General features: G+C 45.4%; 1 protein-coding gene across 10 annotated transcripts in view; it reads left to right on the top strand.

Annotated features, from left to right (window-relative positions):
* LOC105482396 (La ribonucleoprotein 1, translational regulator) overlaps positions 1 to 17,164 on the top strand; it is a 155,955-nt gene that overhangs the window by 115,220 nt on the left and 23,571 nt on the right. For 5 of the 10 annotated variants that reach the window (XM_071098163.1, XM_071098171.1, XM_071098168.1 and 2 more), the window contains exons 4-16: positions 664 to 838; positions 1,647 to 1,775; positions 1,852 to 2,052; positions 2,152 to 2,314; positions 3,220 to 3,364; positions 7,752 to 7,926; positions 8,040 to 8,209; positions 10,184 to 10,576; positions 11,460 to 11,583; positions 11,710 to 11,915; positions 12,375 to 12,481; positions 14,015 to 14,166; positions 16,913 to 17,057. In XM_071098163.1, coding sequence (XP_070954264.1) covers positions 664 to 838; positions 1,647 to 1,775; positions 1,852 to 2,052; positions 2,152 to 2,314; positions 3,220 to 3,364; positions 7,752 to 7,926; positions 8,040 to 8,209; positions 10,184 to 10,576; positions 11,460 to 11,583; positions 11,710 to 11,915; positions 12,375 to 12,481; positions 14,015 to 14,166; positions 16,913 to 17,057 — 2,285 coding nt within the window. The remainder of the gene's footprint in view (positions 1 to 663; positions 839 to 1,646; positions 1,776 to 1,851; positions 2,053 to 2,151; positions 2,315 to 3,219; positions 3,365 to 7,751; positions 7,927 to 8,039; positions 8,210 to 10,183; positions 10,577 to 11,459; positions 11,584 to 11,709; positions 11,916 to 12,374; positions 12,482 to 14,014; positions 14,167 to 16,912; positions 17,058 to 17,164) is intronic. The other 5 variants (XM_071098165.1, XM_071098169.1, XM_071098172.1 and 2 more) reach the window with 3 other exon arrangements.

Here is a 17,164-nt window from a genome sequence, read left to right as displayed (position 1 = left end):
ACTTGCAGAGGTTAATTACTAGCCCTTGATGGCCAAGTGGGGATTGGAAGTCAGGTGTGTTGTATTATTCCCCAGCCTGTGTTCTCCATCACTACGCTTGGGTTTTCTGAGTGAAGTAGGAGAGTGGTCATTAGGCCAAGCACCGACCTCCAGACCACATGTCTTGGGGAAGCTTATAAAATTCTCTTGGGCCCTAGCAAAGAGAGGACTCCTAGTCAGTTCTCTTCTTTCCAGCACTTTTGTTCTGGGCCAATGGCTTAGAGTCTTTACTCACTGGCTGTGGCCGCTTTTACTTCACAGACAGAGTTGTTGTTCATAGGCCAGAGGGCATCTCTTCCTTCCCACAGACGACCTAGACAACATGGCCCTATTGCAGGGAATAATTTTGCCCCCGTGAGCCTCAGCACTGCTGTCCTGAAGGTTGTCTCTGTCACTTAGACTTGGAAGCTGGAGAGATAAGTTGCCTTTCCACCTTCTGGCCTATTTGACCATGCTTCCCAGTGAAACCATCTCAGGTGTGAAAATGACCTTAGAATACATCCTGTCCAGCCTGCCATTGCATGCTGTGGCTCCTGCCTGCCTTTCTAGTGACAGGGAGTGCCTTCCCTCCTATACCACGAGGCACTTACACTCACCTCCCTGTTACTTTACTTCCTGCTGTAGCCACAGTCCCACAAGCCTCAGCCTGCCCGTAAACTGCCACCCAAGAAGGACATGAAGGAACAGGAGAAAGGAGAAGGGAGTGATAGTAAGGATAGTCCAAAAACCAAATCGGACGAATCAGGGGAGGAAAAGAATGGAGATGAGGATTGCCAGCGAGGCGGACAGAAGAAGAAAGGTGAGTGACTGGGAGCAGATCTTGGGAGAAAGTGGCAGGGTAGAACTGTGAAATGTTAGGACTCCAGGGGACTGCTGGAGGAGTTTTAGGTACCCCCTCTGAAAAGTCAGAGGGGAATTGATGGATGTAGGCTGGTGAGACAGCAGTCTTCAACCATCTGTCATTAATCAGTCCCTCCTCTCAAACACAAGAGTTTTCAAAAAACCTGCTGAAAATTTGGCTTCTCTAATGCTGATCTAGAGTAACCATGGTTTAAACAAGATAAAACCTTCTTTGATGTAACAGCTTGCTGTAAATATGCCAGGCCTGGTATGGCAACTCCTGAATCCCTTCAGCTTGCTGTGGTACACTGGCTCTTCATATGATCACTGATGGCTTCCTATTTCCTTCTCCTTCTAGCTAGGAGGAAACGAAGAGGGAAGGATGGCCCCTTTCCTTTTAGGGACTCAACCTGGAGTTGGTTACTTCAGCTTAACTCTCACAGGCAGTGTTTTGGCACCTGTCTATAGGGAGTCTGGAAAGCATGGTCTTCATTCTGGGCTGCCATGTGTCTGACTCCTGAAGGGGATTCTGTGGCCATGGAGACACTGATCGTAGGAGTTAACGAGGGGTCTCTAACACACTGAGGGCCACTGACCAGCTTATTTTAGAGATGAAAAAGAGGGCTAATGTGTGGGAAAGGGATCTGCCCAAGGTAACCAGATTGTGATTTGGGCCCAAGTACAGGGCAGAAGAGGAGGAGTAGGTAGAGCTGGCTAGGAGTGGCCTCTCCCTCAAGCCTTTCTCATGTGCCCATGCTGTCTCCCAGGAAACAAACACAAGTGGGTTCCGTTACAAATAGACATGAAGCCCGAAGTACCCAGAGAGAAACTGGTTTCACGCCCCACTCGCCCGCCGGAACCTAGACACATACCTGCCAATCGCGGAGATATCAAAGGTATGCACTACCCACTATGGAGGGCCTGGGCTTGGGAGACACCCTCAGGCCTGACCTGGTACCCCTCTCCCCATAGGGTCTGAGTCTGCCACCTACGTGCCCGTGGCCCCCCCCACCCCAGCCTGGCAACCAGAGATCAAACCGGAGCCTGCCTGGCACGACCAGGATGAGACATCGAGTGTGAAGAGTGATGGGGCTGGTGGGGCGCGGGCTTCCTTCCGTGGCCGTGGACGGGGGCGTGGTCGCGGCCGGGGACGCGGCCGGGGTGGCACTCGAAGTACGTGAGGCCCCTTTGGGCTCCGGGATGTCCAAGGGTGTGCAGCGGGGGTGGTGGGCAGGAATCTCCTCTCCCTCATGGCACCCATTTCCCCCATAGCCCATTTTGACTACCAGTTTGGCTACCGAAAGTTTGATGGTGTGGAGGGACCTCGTATGCCCAAGTACATGAACAACATCACCTACTACTTTGACAATGTCAGCAGCACCGAGCTTTACAGCGTGGATCAGGAACTGCTCAAAGACTACATCAAGCGCCAGATGTGAGTGCGCGGAAGCCTTCTTACCCTGGAGGAATAAGTGAGAGGTTAGGGGTTGCTAGAGTGTAGTAGCTGGGCAAGCCCTTCTGGTGCTTAGCAGCAGTTTCAGCCTCAGGCTGAAAAGATAGCTTTTCTCATTGTTTATTACAGAAGTGATAACCACATTCTCATTGTTTATTACAGAAGTAGTACAACATTTACCTTAAGAAAATTAGAAACTACACCATTACAAAAGGAAGGAAAATATTTAGAATCTACCCCCTTCTGTGCTTCCATTTGTAATGACAACATTGACAGAATACTAATGAACATTTATTGGATCCTTACTGTCGGCCAGCCTCAATGTTAAGTGTTTTAGAGGCATTGTCTTAGTCCTGCAATTCTTATCTGTTGAATTCCTGTGAGCTGAGTCTTTTAGCCCCAATTTATAGACAAGCATACTGGCCCAGTAATTTGCACAGAATCTCACAGCTAGTAAGTAACAAAGCACAGATTTAAATTCTTTTCTGTCCTTTTGTTCTTAGCCACTCCGATATATTGTCTCTCAGTCCAGTAAGGAAGTCATATAAGAAAATAAATGGTTGTAATAGAGTGTTTGTAAGTGTTTTAGGAGCAGAAGGGAAAGTGACCAACAATATTTGGACTGGAATTTAAAGGAGGATGAGGAGTTTGACAGGCATGCCAAGGGGCTTAGGGCAGAGGGAGTGATTTGACCCAAGCAAGGTAGGGTGCCATGAGGGGATCACATCATTTCTTTTCGGCCCTCAATACTGTTGGTATATAAGATAGCGATGGGCTAGGTCAGAGGCTGTGTGAGATTGCTGGGATGTGTAGCAGAAGAAGGAAGGCATGCTCATAAAACTGATGCAGCAATCCCTCGGTGATAACTACTTCTTCCCTCCACTTAGTGAATACTACTTCAGCGTGGACAATTTAGAGCGAGACTTCTTCCTGCGAAGGAAAATGGATGCTGATGGTTTCCTACCCATCACCCTTATTGCTTCCTTCCACCGAGTGCAGGCCCTTACCACTGACATTTCACTCATCTTTGCGGTATGTCTTCCTCCCTGGAGCTGGGATGCAGGGGAAAGAAAGGTCCTTAGGGAGCTGGAGTTTGGGCCAAGGCAGAAAGCCCTGGAAGAGTCATGATCTGATGAAGTCTCAAGGCTTGGCTAGTCTCCTCCTCTCCCTCCTTCCTTTCTCTCTCGCTCATTATGGAAAATGTCAGACACTTACAAAAGTACAGTAGTATAATGAGCCCATCATCAGCTTCAGCAAGTATCAGTTTATGGCTAATCTTATTCCATCTGTACCCTCATCTGTTTATTCTCACATACTACATTGAAGAAAATCCTAGAAAACCTGGCATTTTGTTTACAAATATTTCAGTGTAGATTTCTAAAAGATAGACTTGTTAAAAGAAAATAGCCACGATATATCATTATACCTAAAAATATTAACAGTTCCTTAATATCATCAAATATTTAGTCAGTTCCGATTCACCCCAGTTGGCTGTGTGTGTATATATATATATATGTTTTATATATAGTTTGTGAGAATCAGAATCCAAATAAGACCTATAGGCTGGGTGCAGTGGCTCACACCTAATAATGCCAGCACTTGGGGAGGCCAAGGGGAGGGTCATGTGAGCCCAGGAGTTCAAGATCAGCCTGGGTAACATAGCAGGACCCCGTCTCTATAAAAAACAAACAAGACCTGTGTATTATTGTCTTATTAAGTCTCGTGCCTCTATTTTTCTTTTTCTTTGCTGTTTATTATTTGAATAGACTAAGTTATACATCCTGTAGAATTTTCCACAGGGCACAGGGGTGTCATTTTAACATGTTCATCTGTACTCTAAGTTTTTTGTAAATTGGTGATCTAGAGGCCTGATGAGATTCACATTTTGAAGTTTTTTGCCCTCCTTGTCAAGAACACTTTATCATAATGATGTATTTTCTCTCAGTTGGCACATAACATTTCATGTGATTGTCTCTTGTGATTTAAGCTGCCAGCAGTGCCTTTAGGATTGCAAAATGACAACATACTGATTATATCAATCGGTCTTCATTTATTAGGTGGGATACCTCTTCAAGAAGTAACTTTGCCTCAACTGTTCAGTTACCAAGAGGTATAGTTTGTACAGGAAGGGCAGATTAATGTTTGATCTTCCTCCCTTTGTTAGCCATATTTATTTCGGTCCATTACAGTTAATGGATTGGATCAAATTGTCCCATCTTTGGTCAGTGGGACCCTCTGCATTTCCTGCCCCAGATGTGGAATTGGCAACTTTTAAAAGGAACTCTAGTTCCTTTCTTTTGAGAAATGCTATTTAGATACCAGTCTGGGTTATAGGGGTGCTTTGTTGCTACTTGGTTGGTCATTCTTTCTAGATGATTTTTTTGTTTTTTTGGTGAGATAAAATACATTATGGGGTTATTCTGGTATTTTCTTTCTTTCTTTCTTTCTTTTGAGACAGAGTTTCACTGTTGTTGCCCGGGCTGGAGTGCAGTGGCACAGTCTCAGCTCACTGCAACCTCCACCTCCCGGGTTTAAGCAATTCTCCTGCCTCAGCCTTCCAAGTAGCTGGTATTACAGGCATGCACCACCACGCCCAGGTTATTTTGTATTTCTCGTAGAGATGGGGTTTCACCATGTTGGCCAGGTGTCGAACTACTGACCTCCGGTGATCCACCCACCTCGGCCTCCCAAAGTGCTGGGATTACAGGTGGGAGCTACCGCGCCCGACCTATTCTGGTATTTTCTATTAAAGGGTCTTTACTTAACCTTGTGGGTGTTTTATTTTACCTACTCCTTTATCCCATTCCCATAATATTAATTCCTAATGATATCAACATAATTACTCATTTTGTTTTATTTCACAGTATGTCTACAGTCTTTTTTGTGGTCTTTTTTTTTTCCCCCCTTTTTTAAAGAGATAGGGTCTTGCTCTCACAGGCTGGATTGCAGTGGTGTGATCATGGCTTACTGCAGCCTCAACTGCCTGAAATCAGGCAATCCTCTTGCCTCAGCCTCCTGAATAGCTGGGATTACAGGTGCACACCACCATGCGTGGCTAATTTTTAAATTTTTTGTAGAGATGGAGTCTTGCTGTGTTATTACCCAAGCTGGTCTCAAATTCCTGGGCTTAAGCCATCCTCTCACTTCGGCTTCCAAAGTGTTGGGATTACAGGCGTGAGCCATTGTGACAACCTCGACATTATTCTTACAATACCTCCACTACCACTGAAAACAGTTTTTCCACTTATACAGTCAAATAACTGTATCTTCAAGTCATTTGAAAGAATCTTTGTGTGGTTACACATTTAAATTTATATATATTCGTTTTATTTTGCTCCCAAGTTTTGGAGATTGTTTTCTCCCTACCCCTATAATTTTCTAAGTTGTTTTACATTTGCGTAAAACATTTACATGGTTCTAGAGTTTCCGCATGGTATAGTCATAGAAGTCTGACTTAAATTCTGTCAGGCCAGGCGCGGTGGCTCACTTCGGTAATCCCAGCACTTTGGGAGGCCGAGGTGGGTGGATCACAAGGTCAGGAGATCGAGACCATCCTGGCTAACACGGTGAAACCCCATCTCTACTAAAAATACAAAAAATTAGCCGGGCGTGGTGGCGGGCACCTGTAGTCCCAGCTACTCTGGAGGCTGAGGCAGGAGAATGGTGTGAACCTGGGAGGCAGGGCTTGCATTGAGCCGAGATCGCGCCACTGCACTCCAGCCTGGGTGACAGAGCAAAACTCTGTCTCAAAAAAAAAAAAAAAAAATTTCTGTCATATACACCCTTTCTTTTCTTATAGACAAACTTTTTAGAACCTTTCCATTTAAGAAAAAAGCAAATGCTTCTATATGTATTTGTATCCTTCTTCTTTCTTAGGTAAATGGAAATATACAACACATGCATTTCTTCAATTCTTTTTTGTCTTCACTTAGTATATCTGGGAGCTAACTGCAAAGTAGCAGTATCTAATAGAAAGATATTCCTCATTCCTGTGTACAGTTGCATAGTTCACCATTGTGTGGAATGCTCCATGGTTTTTTCAACTGCTGCTCGTATAGATGGGTGTTTTGGTTGTTTTTTTGAGACTGGGTCTTGCTCTTTTGCCCAGGCTGGAGTTAGTACAGTGGTGTGATCAAAGCTCACTGCAGCCTCAACCACCCAGGCTTCCAAGTAGCTGGGACCACAGACATGTGCCAGCCACTATGCCCAGCTAATTTTTTTTTACTATTTGTAGTGATGGAGTCTCACTGTTTTGCTCAGGCTGGTCTTGAACTCCTTTGCTCAAGCGATGTTCCCACCTTGACCTCCCAAAATGTTGGGGTTACAGGTGTGAGCCACTGTACCTAGCCTGCTTTTTTTTTTTTTTTTTTTGAGACGGAGTCTCGCTCGGTCGCCCAGGCTGGAGTGCAGTGGCAGGATCTCAGCTCACTGCAAGCTCCGCCTTCCGGGTTTACGCCATTCTCCTGCCTCAGCCTCCCGAGTAGCTGGGACTACAGGCACCCACCACCTCACCCGGCTAGTTTTTTGTATTTTTTTAGTAGAGACGGGGTTTCACTGTGTTCGCCAGTATGGGCTCGATCTCCTAACCTCGTGATCCGCCCGTCTCGGCCTCCCAAAGTGCTGGGATTACAGGCTTGAGCCACCGCGCCCGGCCTAGCCTGCTTTTTTGATTAATATTTTGTGAGTTTATCCACCTCAGCACGTGTAAAGTTGGTTGGCTTTTTTTTTTTTTTTTTTTTGAGGCAGAATCTTGCTCTGTCGCCTAGGCTGGAATGCAGTGGCGCCATCTTGACTCACTGCAACCTCCTCCTGGGTTCAAGCGATTCTCCTGCCTCAACCTCTCGAATAGCTGGGACTATAGGCGCATGCCACCACACCCAGCTAATTTTTGTATTTTTAGTAGAGATGAGGTTTCACCATGTTGGCCAGGATGTTCTCTATCTCTTGACCTTGTGATCCGCCCACCTCGGCCTCCCAAAGTGCAGGATTATAGATGTGAGCCACCGTGCCCGACCTGTAAAGTTTTTTAATGTCTGAGAAGTGTTCCATCAAATGCATATGCTGTAAATATTTAAATTGCCTATGGGATGGCAAGTTAGGTATTTTCCAGTTATTTTCCTACTCTAGTGTTACTGTGAATGGCTTTTTGTGCAAATATTATACATACTGCTGCCTGTTTGTGCAAGTGTTCTCTAGGGTAGATTACTGGAAGTAGGATTGCAAGCTCAAAGAGTAAAAGGGCAGGTGTATTTTTTATGCTGGTACCTCCTACAAGTTTGAACATCTCACATATCTACCAGTCGTGGAAGATGGTGCAAATTTTCTTATACCAAGCTCAGGGGAACCCAGTTGTCCACCATTTCCAGGATCTTTCTGTCCGAGATTTTCTTCTTAATCCCTTGTTCCTCCTCCCCTGCAGGCCCTAAAAGACAGCAAGGTGGTGGAGATCGTTGACGAGAAAGTTCGTAGGAGGGAAGAACCAGAAAAGTGGCCTCTTCCTGGTCCCCCAATAGTGGATTATTCACAGACTGATTTCTCCCAGCTTCTCAACTGCCCTGAATTTGTCCCCCGTCAGCACTACCAAAAGGAGACAGGTAGGTACCTGCTGGCATGAGGATTGCACTTGTCCTCTGGGCAACAGTCCTCCTCAGGGCTGGCAAAAGGAGGAGGACTGGAGGGATGAGGACTTCACCTTTCCACCCTTTAGAGTCAGCACCTGGCTCTCCTCGTGCAGTCACCCCAGTGCCAACCAAAACAGAGGAGGTCAGCAACCTAAAGACACTACCCAAGGGCTTGTCTGCCAGCCTGCCTGACCTGGATTCCGAGAACTGGATTGAAGTGAAGAAGAGGCCTCGGCCGTCCCCAGCACGGCCCAAGGTGGGTGAGGCCTTGTCCTTTGCCTTGGTTTTAGCACTCTGAGCTAGGGTGCTTGAAGGGGATAACACATGGGCACAGCACTCTAGCTCTGAGGGGCCAGCAGGAAATCTCAGTAGTTCAGGATCATAGTGTGAGCTGAAGTTACCAGTAGTGGCTGCAGAAAGGTTGATTTGGCCTGTTTCCATTTCCTGTAGGGAACCATCCTTTAAGGCACCCTACTGTGTGAGTTCCTCAGTGACATTTTTCATAAGGGATCATGCAGCATCTGGCAGCGATGTTTCAGGCTTCTTGATTCTTGGCTCTTCTTTTTGCTCCATCTAAATTTCTGGGGCTACATTTTCAGTGTCTTTTCCCTGAGTATTTCCCCACTGTCACATATGTAAGCCCCTTAGGTCCTCAGAAGAAGGAAGGGAGAGGGAGCAGATGCATAGCCCAAATATGGAGTTAGTCTACACAGGTCTGCTGCACTAATGGCAAGGTGAGCTTGGGAAGCCTGTTTTATACCTCAGGGCTTCAGTTTCCCCATCTTCAGATGAAAGGAAGGAGAGGGTAGAATATTCTAGAAATAGTTTATATACATAAACAGATGAAGTTCACTGTTAAAGAAGTATTACAATCTCTAACTCGAATTACTACTTCCTTTTTAAGTGCTGGATTTTTCTCCACATACCTGCTCATCCTCACACACTTTAGAGACCTCTGGCCTGGGGCTTGTGAGGAGACTTCAGAATTGACCTTGAACTTTGGGTCTATGGAATTCTATACTCCCTTATCTGTTTTCCCACAGTGACTACCTCTCATCTCCTTTCTCTCGCCTGCCTGTTCATACACAGAATTGCCCACAGTTGCGGCTTCAGCCCTTAAAAAGTGTTGGAGATCCAGCCAGAGACATGAGGAGAAAGGTAGTAAGTAGATAAGGGTCTTACAAAGTCCAGGCCTACAAAGTTTTCTTTGAAACAGGGGTCAGACTTAGTTCCCATTCCAGAATTAGAGCCAGTACTCCGACCTGGTCTATCTTAAACCTTAAAAAAAGATAGGTTTAGATTTTTTGTAGGAAGCCCTTGGCGCAGCAGGGAATCTACTTTTGAATAAATACTGTGAGTTTAGACAAATGCTTCTCTCTCAGCATCTCATATTCAGTCTATCAAAACAAATAGTTTCTCTTTGCTGAAGGCACCTTGTTTTTTCTTGCCTTTGGAACAATGGTGTTCTTTCTGCCTAGCATACTCTGTCCCTATCTTCATCTGGCTTACTTATGTTCATCCTGTGGTAGTCACTTCTTGAAGGAGGCCTTCCCTAACCATTCTTAGTCACAGTTGACTAAACTCCTTTCACTGTGTGCTTCCACAAACCTGCTTATAGCCTTTACCATACCACAATGCACTTGGCTGTTTGGTTGACCTTCTCCCACTGAGCTCCCTAAGTAACAGGGACCTTGTCTTATTATTCTGCTTTTAGATTTTTCATACAAAGCTTAGGACTAATGGGTATTCCCTCATTTATTATATAATTGAACATCTGCTATTACCAGATCCCCATCTAGCTACTGAGTATATAATGGAAAGCAAGGCAACTGTGGATCATGGAGCTTTCAGTTCATTGTGAGATTTTGAGTAGATGGATGAAAGGATGAATCAACCCCATGAACTACTGTGTGTCCACTCCTAGGCTAGGTGCTATGTAGGATATAAAGGTAAATGAGAGCACAGTTCCTGCCTATAGAGAATTCATCATCTAGTTGTTTGTGCATGACTGTGATATGAGCTGTGAGTGGAGGAACCTGGACTTCTATGAGACATCCTTTATCATAGTCATAAAGCTGACTCCCAGGATGACACTTGTGACCTGCTGGTGTTACCGGGTCTTGAACAGTCTCATGCTGAGGGGCTGGAGCCTCCCTCTCATGGAATAGCTACAGAATCTGGGCCAAGGACCTCCGGTGATTCCTTTTCCCCTTCGTCTGTCCTATTTTAGAAGTCAGAGGAGCCCAGATTTGCCCACCTGACTTCTCTGCCTCAGCAGCTGCCCTCCCAGCAGCTGATGTCCAAGGATCAGGATGAGCAAGAGGAACTGGATTTTCTGTTTGACGAGGAGATGGAGCAGATGGATGGGCGGAAGAACACCTTCACCGCCTGGTCTGATGAGGAATCGGACTATGAGATTGATGACAGGGATGTCAACAAGATCCTCATTGTCACCCAGACACCACATTACATGCGCCGGCACCCAGGGGGGGACCGCACAGGCAACCACACCTCGCGTGCTAAGATGAGCGCCGAGCTGGCCAAGGTCATTAATGATGGCCTCTTCTACTATGAGCAGGACCTGTGGGCTGAGAAGTTTGAACCTGAGTATTCCCAGATCAAGGTGAGGCTTGGACATAGCAGTGAGTGTGGAGCCTGGGGTGCCTGTAGTGTACAGAGAAGAGGAAGATTGATTAGCTGTGCAACTTGAGGCAGGTCTTTATAATTCAGAGTCTCAGAATTTTTATATATGGGAAGGGGATGATGACTGGTATCTAGCGTGGGCATTAGGAGTGAGGGGTGATGTTTAAACACTGCAAACTCTTCAGGTGAGGCAGGGGTGATTATCCTACCTGTGGATCCATAGTTAATATTATGAAAGTTGGCTAGACACTTTTGTGGGGAATAGAATAAAGGGTTAGATTGTTATTTCTAGTCTTAAATATTTAGGCGTCTAAAAATTTAGAAGCCTTTTAAGAAGCTTGTGTTGAGTATGGAAAATGGACAGGTCTTTTGAAAAATTGCTGCTGCCTGGAAACAGTCAAAACATCTTTGTTGTAGGATTTTACAGAGTAGGTATGTTTGGTGGTAGGTTGTCCTAGGGTGAGCCCGTGTAACAAGTAGCAGTGCGTTTACTGGAAGTAAGGAGGAAGGAGAGTTGCCCAGCCACTGTGTGATAAGGCAGTAGCAGAAAGAGAGATGGGGAAACACTGGAGCTTTCAAGGGAGAGTCTGTAGTGAGTTCCTGAGGAACTCCTGTAAGCCTGACCTCAGTCTTACTACAGGGAGGGCAGGGCAAGTACTGTCTTTTTCTGGGCTAGCACACTTGTACCAAGGTACCTGGGGTGAGGAATGGTGACTGGGCAGCTGAGAGCCTGGGGACCAGAATTCCATGTATGTCAATGTGGGAGCTGCCCTCTCCAACTTCCTGCCAGTCTTGATTCCTTAAACAGGCTGGAACAGCTTCCTTACTTACATCTTTCCCCACCCATCTCATAACCTCTGCAGCAAGAAGTCGAGAACTTCAAAAAAGTCAATATGATCAGCCGGGAGCAGTTTGACACACTGACCCCTGAGCCCCCTGTGGATCCCAACCAGGAAGTTCCTCCTGGGCCACCTCGGTTCCAGCAAGGTGAGAAGCAGACACCTGAGATCCTGACATGGGTGAGAGGGTCTGGAGCCCTTGGACTAGGGGCTATCCAGGGGTGGATGCTACAGGCCTTTCCTTGCTTCCTGACTCCTCTCTGTGCCACTGCAGTTCCCACGGATGCCCTGGCCAACAAGTTGTTTGGTGCTCCTGAGCCCTCCACCATCGCCCGCTCTCTACCAACCACTGTCCCAGAGTCACCAAACTACCGCAACACCAGGACCCCCCGTACTCCCCGGACACCACAGCTCAAAGACTCAAGCCAGACATCACGGTTTTACCCAGTAGTGAAAGAAGGACGGACACTGGATGCCAAGGTGAGGCATTTCTGTCAGGCTGCTCAGAGTCTTGGGCCTTCTTGATTGCATTCCAGTGCTTTGCTTCTCTCCTTTGCCTTGTCTGAGCCAAGGAAGTGCCAAATCCTTTACCTGCTCTCTGTTCTGAGGCTGGTGGGCTTGCCAAGCCTAGGATTAGGTGGCCACATCTGCAAAATATACTGGGTGTGGGAGTGGTGGCCCCATGTAGAAAGGCCTAAGGAGGATTGACCAGGTATGAGTCCTTGGGCAAATCACTTCATTCCCAACCTTGATTTCTTCACCTGTTTGAAATAGGCATACCAGTTCCTAGCTCACCACTGTGAACATTATAAGAGAATGAATATGAAAATGCTATTGTAAAATGTGAGAGATCATGCCCATCTTAGTCCTACAAGTGCTTGATGCTCCTCAGAGTTGTAGGAGTACAAATAGTAACAAACCCTGGGCTAACCTTTGCAGATGCCTCGAAAAAGAAAGACAAGACACAGTTCAAACCCACCCTTGGAGAGCCATGTGGGCTGGGTGATGGATTCCCGTGAGCACAGGCCCCGTACTGCTTCCATCAGGTACCTGGGGCAGTGGGGGAAGAGTGATCAGGCTGCCTGTGGGATGGGTGGGCAAGCATGAAATTGACTGGACCAAGAAGATTGGTCTGAAAATTAAAGGGACCCTCATTTAAGAGATTTTCAAAAAAGCAGTGGTGTGGAAAGCTCAGCCTAGGACCTGGGAACGAGGTGGAAAGCTCAGCCCAGGACCTGGGAACGAGGTGGAAAGCTCAGCCCAGGACCTGGGAATGAGGTGGAGGCTTTTTTCCTAAAGAAGTGGTGTGGCAGTCACATGAGACCATATTTTCATACATACAGAGAGAAAATCTCTCTAAATTGGTTTCCAAGCCTGGATGTCTACTTTCTATCTGAGGAAGGATAGCCAGGTAGTTGAATAAACAGATTTCTGGGAGTCTCTCTGAGCCTGCTGTGTCTTGGGAGGCTACCTGAAAAGTTTTAAAAATTAAAAAAATATATATTTATTGGCCCCAACCTATATCTACTGACCCTGCTTCTTGGGGTAGGACCCATGCTCTTTATTTATTTATTTCAGTAAGATGGCCCCAGTATGTGTTTCCTGTTTCCCAAAGCAAGCTTTGAGAGCCACCTACCTATGCTGTCTACTCCCTGCAAAGATGGCACAGACTGCAAATAGGCATGCTTTTGAAGAAAATAACAATTGATCTTTGAAAACGAAGGGCCTGGGGTGCCCACCCCGCACACAGTTGAAAATCCGTGTATAACTTTTCACTCTCCAAAAGCCTGCTGTTAACCAGAAGCCTTACCAATAACATATAGTGAATTAGCACATGTTTTGCATATTATATGTATTACATACTGTATTCTTACAATAAACTGAAGAAAAAATGTTACTAAGAAAACCACAAGGGAACAACAGACACTGGGGCCTACTTGGGGGTGGGGAGAAGGGAGGAGAGTGGGTGCAATTTACCTACGTAACAAACGTACACACATACCTCTGAACCTAAAATAAAAGTTAAAGTCATAGGAGAAAATGTTTACTGTTCAGTAAGTGGAAGTGGAATCATCATAAAGGTCTTCATCCTCGTGGTCTTCACGTTGAGCAGGCTGAGAAGGAGGGGTTGGTCTTGCTGTCTCAAGAGTGGCAAAGGTGGAAGAAATCTGCGTATAAGTGGATCCATGCATTTCAAACCCATGTTGTTCAAGACTTCACTATAGATGGGTTGACCCGTGATGGCTCATTAAGGAAGGTTAAATGCTCAAAAGTTAATAAATGGTTAAAAGCTCAAGTTTTATCATTGGACACGTTTCTGCCATTAATAGTCTTATGACCCTGGATGAGTCTCCTAATCTCTGTAAGCCTCAGTATCCTCTGTAAAACCCTCTGAGAGTTAATGCAGAGTTAATCAGTCCCATGGATATAAGTTAAAGACCTGTAACTGGGCCTCCTTGTTTGATACTCTGTGAGAGGGTGGATCTTGGCTGACAGAACGAATCAGAGGGACCCCTCCTAACCTTATGGTGGGGCTGCTGTGGGGTACCTGGTGACAGTATTTTTTGTGGTTTCTGTAGCTCCAGCCCCTCAGAAGGGACGCCTACAGTTGGCAGCTATGGCTGTACCCCTCAGTCATTGCCCAAGTTCCAACATCCTTCCCATGAACTGCTCAAGGAAAATGGCTTCACACAACACGTCTACCATAAGTATCGTAGGCGCTGCCTTAATGGTAAGAAGTGAGGGGGGCAGGGGACGATCCTCTGGGCCCCTTATTTAGACCCAGAGTGTAAGGGTTGGGGGATATGGGGATAGGTGACTTTTTTCTCTGACTTCAGAGCAAAAAAAGATGTGACATTATAGCGAGAAGGACTGAAGTTAGACTTGGGCCAGGTAGTTTTAAGCTGTAGGAAGCTAGGGGAATATGGCATTCACAACATTTGTGTTCCTTGATCTTCCTCTATTATTAAAACTGTCGGCCGGGCGCGGTGGCTCAAGCCTGTAATCCCAGCACTTTGGGAGGCCGAGACGGGCGGATCACGAGGTCAGGAGATCGAGACCATCCTGGCTAACACGGTGAAACCCCGTCTCTACTAAAAAAATACAAAAAACTAGCCGGGCGAGGTGGCAGGCGCCTGTAGTCCCAGCTACTCGGGAGGCTGAGGCAGGAGAATGGCGGGAACCCGGGAGGCGGAGCTTGCAGTGAGCTGAGACCCGGCCACAGCACTCCAGCCTGGGCGACAGAGCGAGACTCTGTCTCAAAAAAAAACAAAAAAAACAAAAAAAACTGTCAATTAAGTATTTCTGTATCTCTGACAAGACTACTGACTCAGCCATTGTCAGGTCTAGTCCACTGTCCATCACAAAAGGGTATGTAAGAGGTGGCATATGCTCTCTAGAACAAAGGTTGCCAAATTGTAGTTTGTGAGTCAAATCCAGCCAGTAGTCTGTTTTCATATGGCTTTGGAGCTAAGAACAGTTTTTACATTTTTAAGGGGTTGTAAGAAAAAAAGATTTGTGACAGAGACTATATGTCATCTATAAAGCCTGAAATATTTGTTCTCTGTCCCTTTACAGAAGTAGTTTGCTGATCCCCCCTGCAGATGATAGTGTAAGGAAAGAGCCTGTCTAGATGCTCTTGTCTGTCCCCCTTCTTTTAGCATTCTGATTGGTTTTGTGCATCTTTACAGCCAACCTATCTTGTCACCTGTAGTTACTACTCATTCATCTCCTTTCATTCAACAAAACATGGCTGCTAAATTCTTGATTCATCCACTTCACTTCTCTCTTTCCTACTTTGTGTGTAATAACAGCTTTATTGTGATATAATTTACATATGATGCAACATACCTAAAGTATGCAATGTAATAGCTCTAAGTATATTCATATAGTTGTGTGCCCATCACCAGAATCAATTTTAGAACATTTTCATTACCCCCCAAAATGCTATGTCCCTTACCACTCATACTCATTATACATGCAAACTACTCCCCACCCCCAAAATCCTACCAGTCCTATGAAACTACTAATCTACTTTCTGCCTCTAAGGATTTGCCTATTCTGGACACTTCACATAAATTATACTGTATGTAGTCCTTTGTTACTGGCTTCTTCCCCTTAGTATATTTGGTATACTGACAAATACACAGCAAGGTTCATGTCATAGCATGCAGCAGTACTTTATTCTTTTTATTGCCAAATTGTATTCCATCATATGGATGTATCACATTTTGTGTATCCATTCATCAGTTGTTTGGCATTTGGGTTGTTTCTACTTTTTGTCTGTTGTGAATAATGCTACTGGGCATATTCACATACGGGTTTCCCGTAGACATAGCTTCTCCTTTATTTTGGATGAAAGAGTATTATTTCTGGGTCATGGGGTAACCATGTTTAACCCTTTGACAAAATTAAACACTGTTTTCCAAAGTGGAAATTTTGGAATTTTATATTGAAATATAAATTTTTATATTGAAACATAAAATTTTCATTTTATATTTCTAAAAGCAGTATGTGAGGCTTCTGGTTTTTCACATCCTTCCAACACTTGTTATTGTTTGTCTATTTTTATTTACTTTTATTAATATTTATTTTTGAGACAGGATTTTGCTCTGTTACCCAGGCTGGAATGCAGTGACTCAATTATAGTTCACTGCAGTCTCGAATTACTGGACTCAAGCAATCCTCCTGCCTCAGCCTCCTGAGTAGCTGGGACTACAGGCATGTGCTACCATACCTATCTAATTACTGAAAGTTTTCTGTAGAGACAGCGGTCTCACTATGTTGACCACGGTGGTCTTGAACTCCTGGCCTTACGCAGTCCTCCCTCCTCAACCTCACAAAGTGCTGGAATTACAGACGTGAGCAACCTTGCCCAGCCAAGATCCTTTTTTAACTGGATTGTTTTCCTAATTATTAAGTTGTAGGAATTCCTTTATCAGATACATAATTTGCAAATATTTTCTCTGATTCTATGGGTTATCTTTTAACTTTTTTGATGCGCAAAAATTTTTCATTTTAATGATACTTATTTTCTGTTTTGTTGCTCGTGCTTTTGGTGTTGTGTATTTTTTGATATTACTGTTATGTACTTGTGAATATTGTAGGACTCTTTAGGTAAATATTGGTAATGAGCCAAATACAGTTTGTTAGAATTTCCAGACAATTTGTTCATGCCTTGTCTTGTCTCGATGGCACTTGAAAGCAGTACCAGTTGAGGTGAAGAGCTAGACTGCCAGCCTGGTTCAGAAGCTGCTGCCACCTGCTTCTGGAAAAGTACAGGCCCAGCTCCCAGCATCAGGGCCTGTTGCAGAGTGGTTAGTGCTCAATAAACATCTGCTGAATGACTGAGTGGCAGATGATGAGTGAGGGAATTTGGAGGTACAAGAGAAAGGACCAAGTCTTAAGTTCCAGAATCCTTTGTCCCTGAAGCAAGGACAGCCTGAACCTGAGACATGTCTTTCCTCCTTTCCCATCAGAGCGGAAACGCTTGGGCATTGGCCAGTCTCAGGAGATGAACACACTCTTCCGCTTCTGGTCCTTCTTCCTCCGAGATCACTTCAACAAAAAGATGTATGAGGAGTTCAAGCAGCTGGCTCTGGAGGACGCCAAAGAAGGCTACAGGTGAGCAGGTTTGGGGTGGGGGACTTTGGCTGGTGCTTAGGGATGGTATGGGATCCCTAGTTGGTCTGCTTCCAGAACTGTAGTTGGAAATTCCTTGCATATGTATT

The sequence above is a fragment of the Macaca nemestrina genome, chromosome 6, assembly GCF_043159975.1.
Source record: "Macaca nemestrina isolate mMacNem1 chromosome 6, mMacNem.hap1, whole genome shotgun sequence".
Classification (NCBI taxonomy): domain Eukaryota; kingdom Metazoa; phylum Chordata; class Mammalia; order Primates; family Cercopithecidae; genus Macaca; species Macaca nemestrina.
Note: the sequence above shows the minus strand (reverse complement) of the source record. Positions and strands in the feature narration are given on the sequence as shown.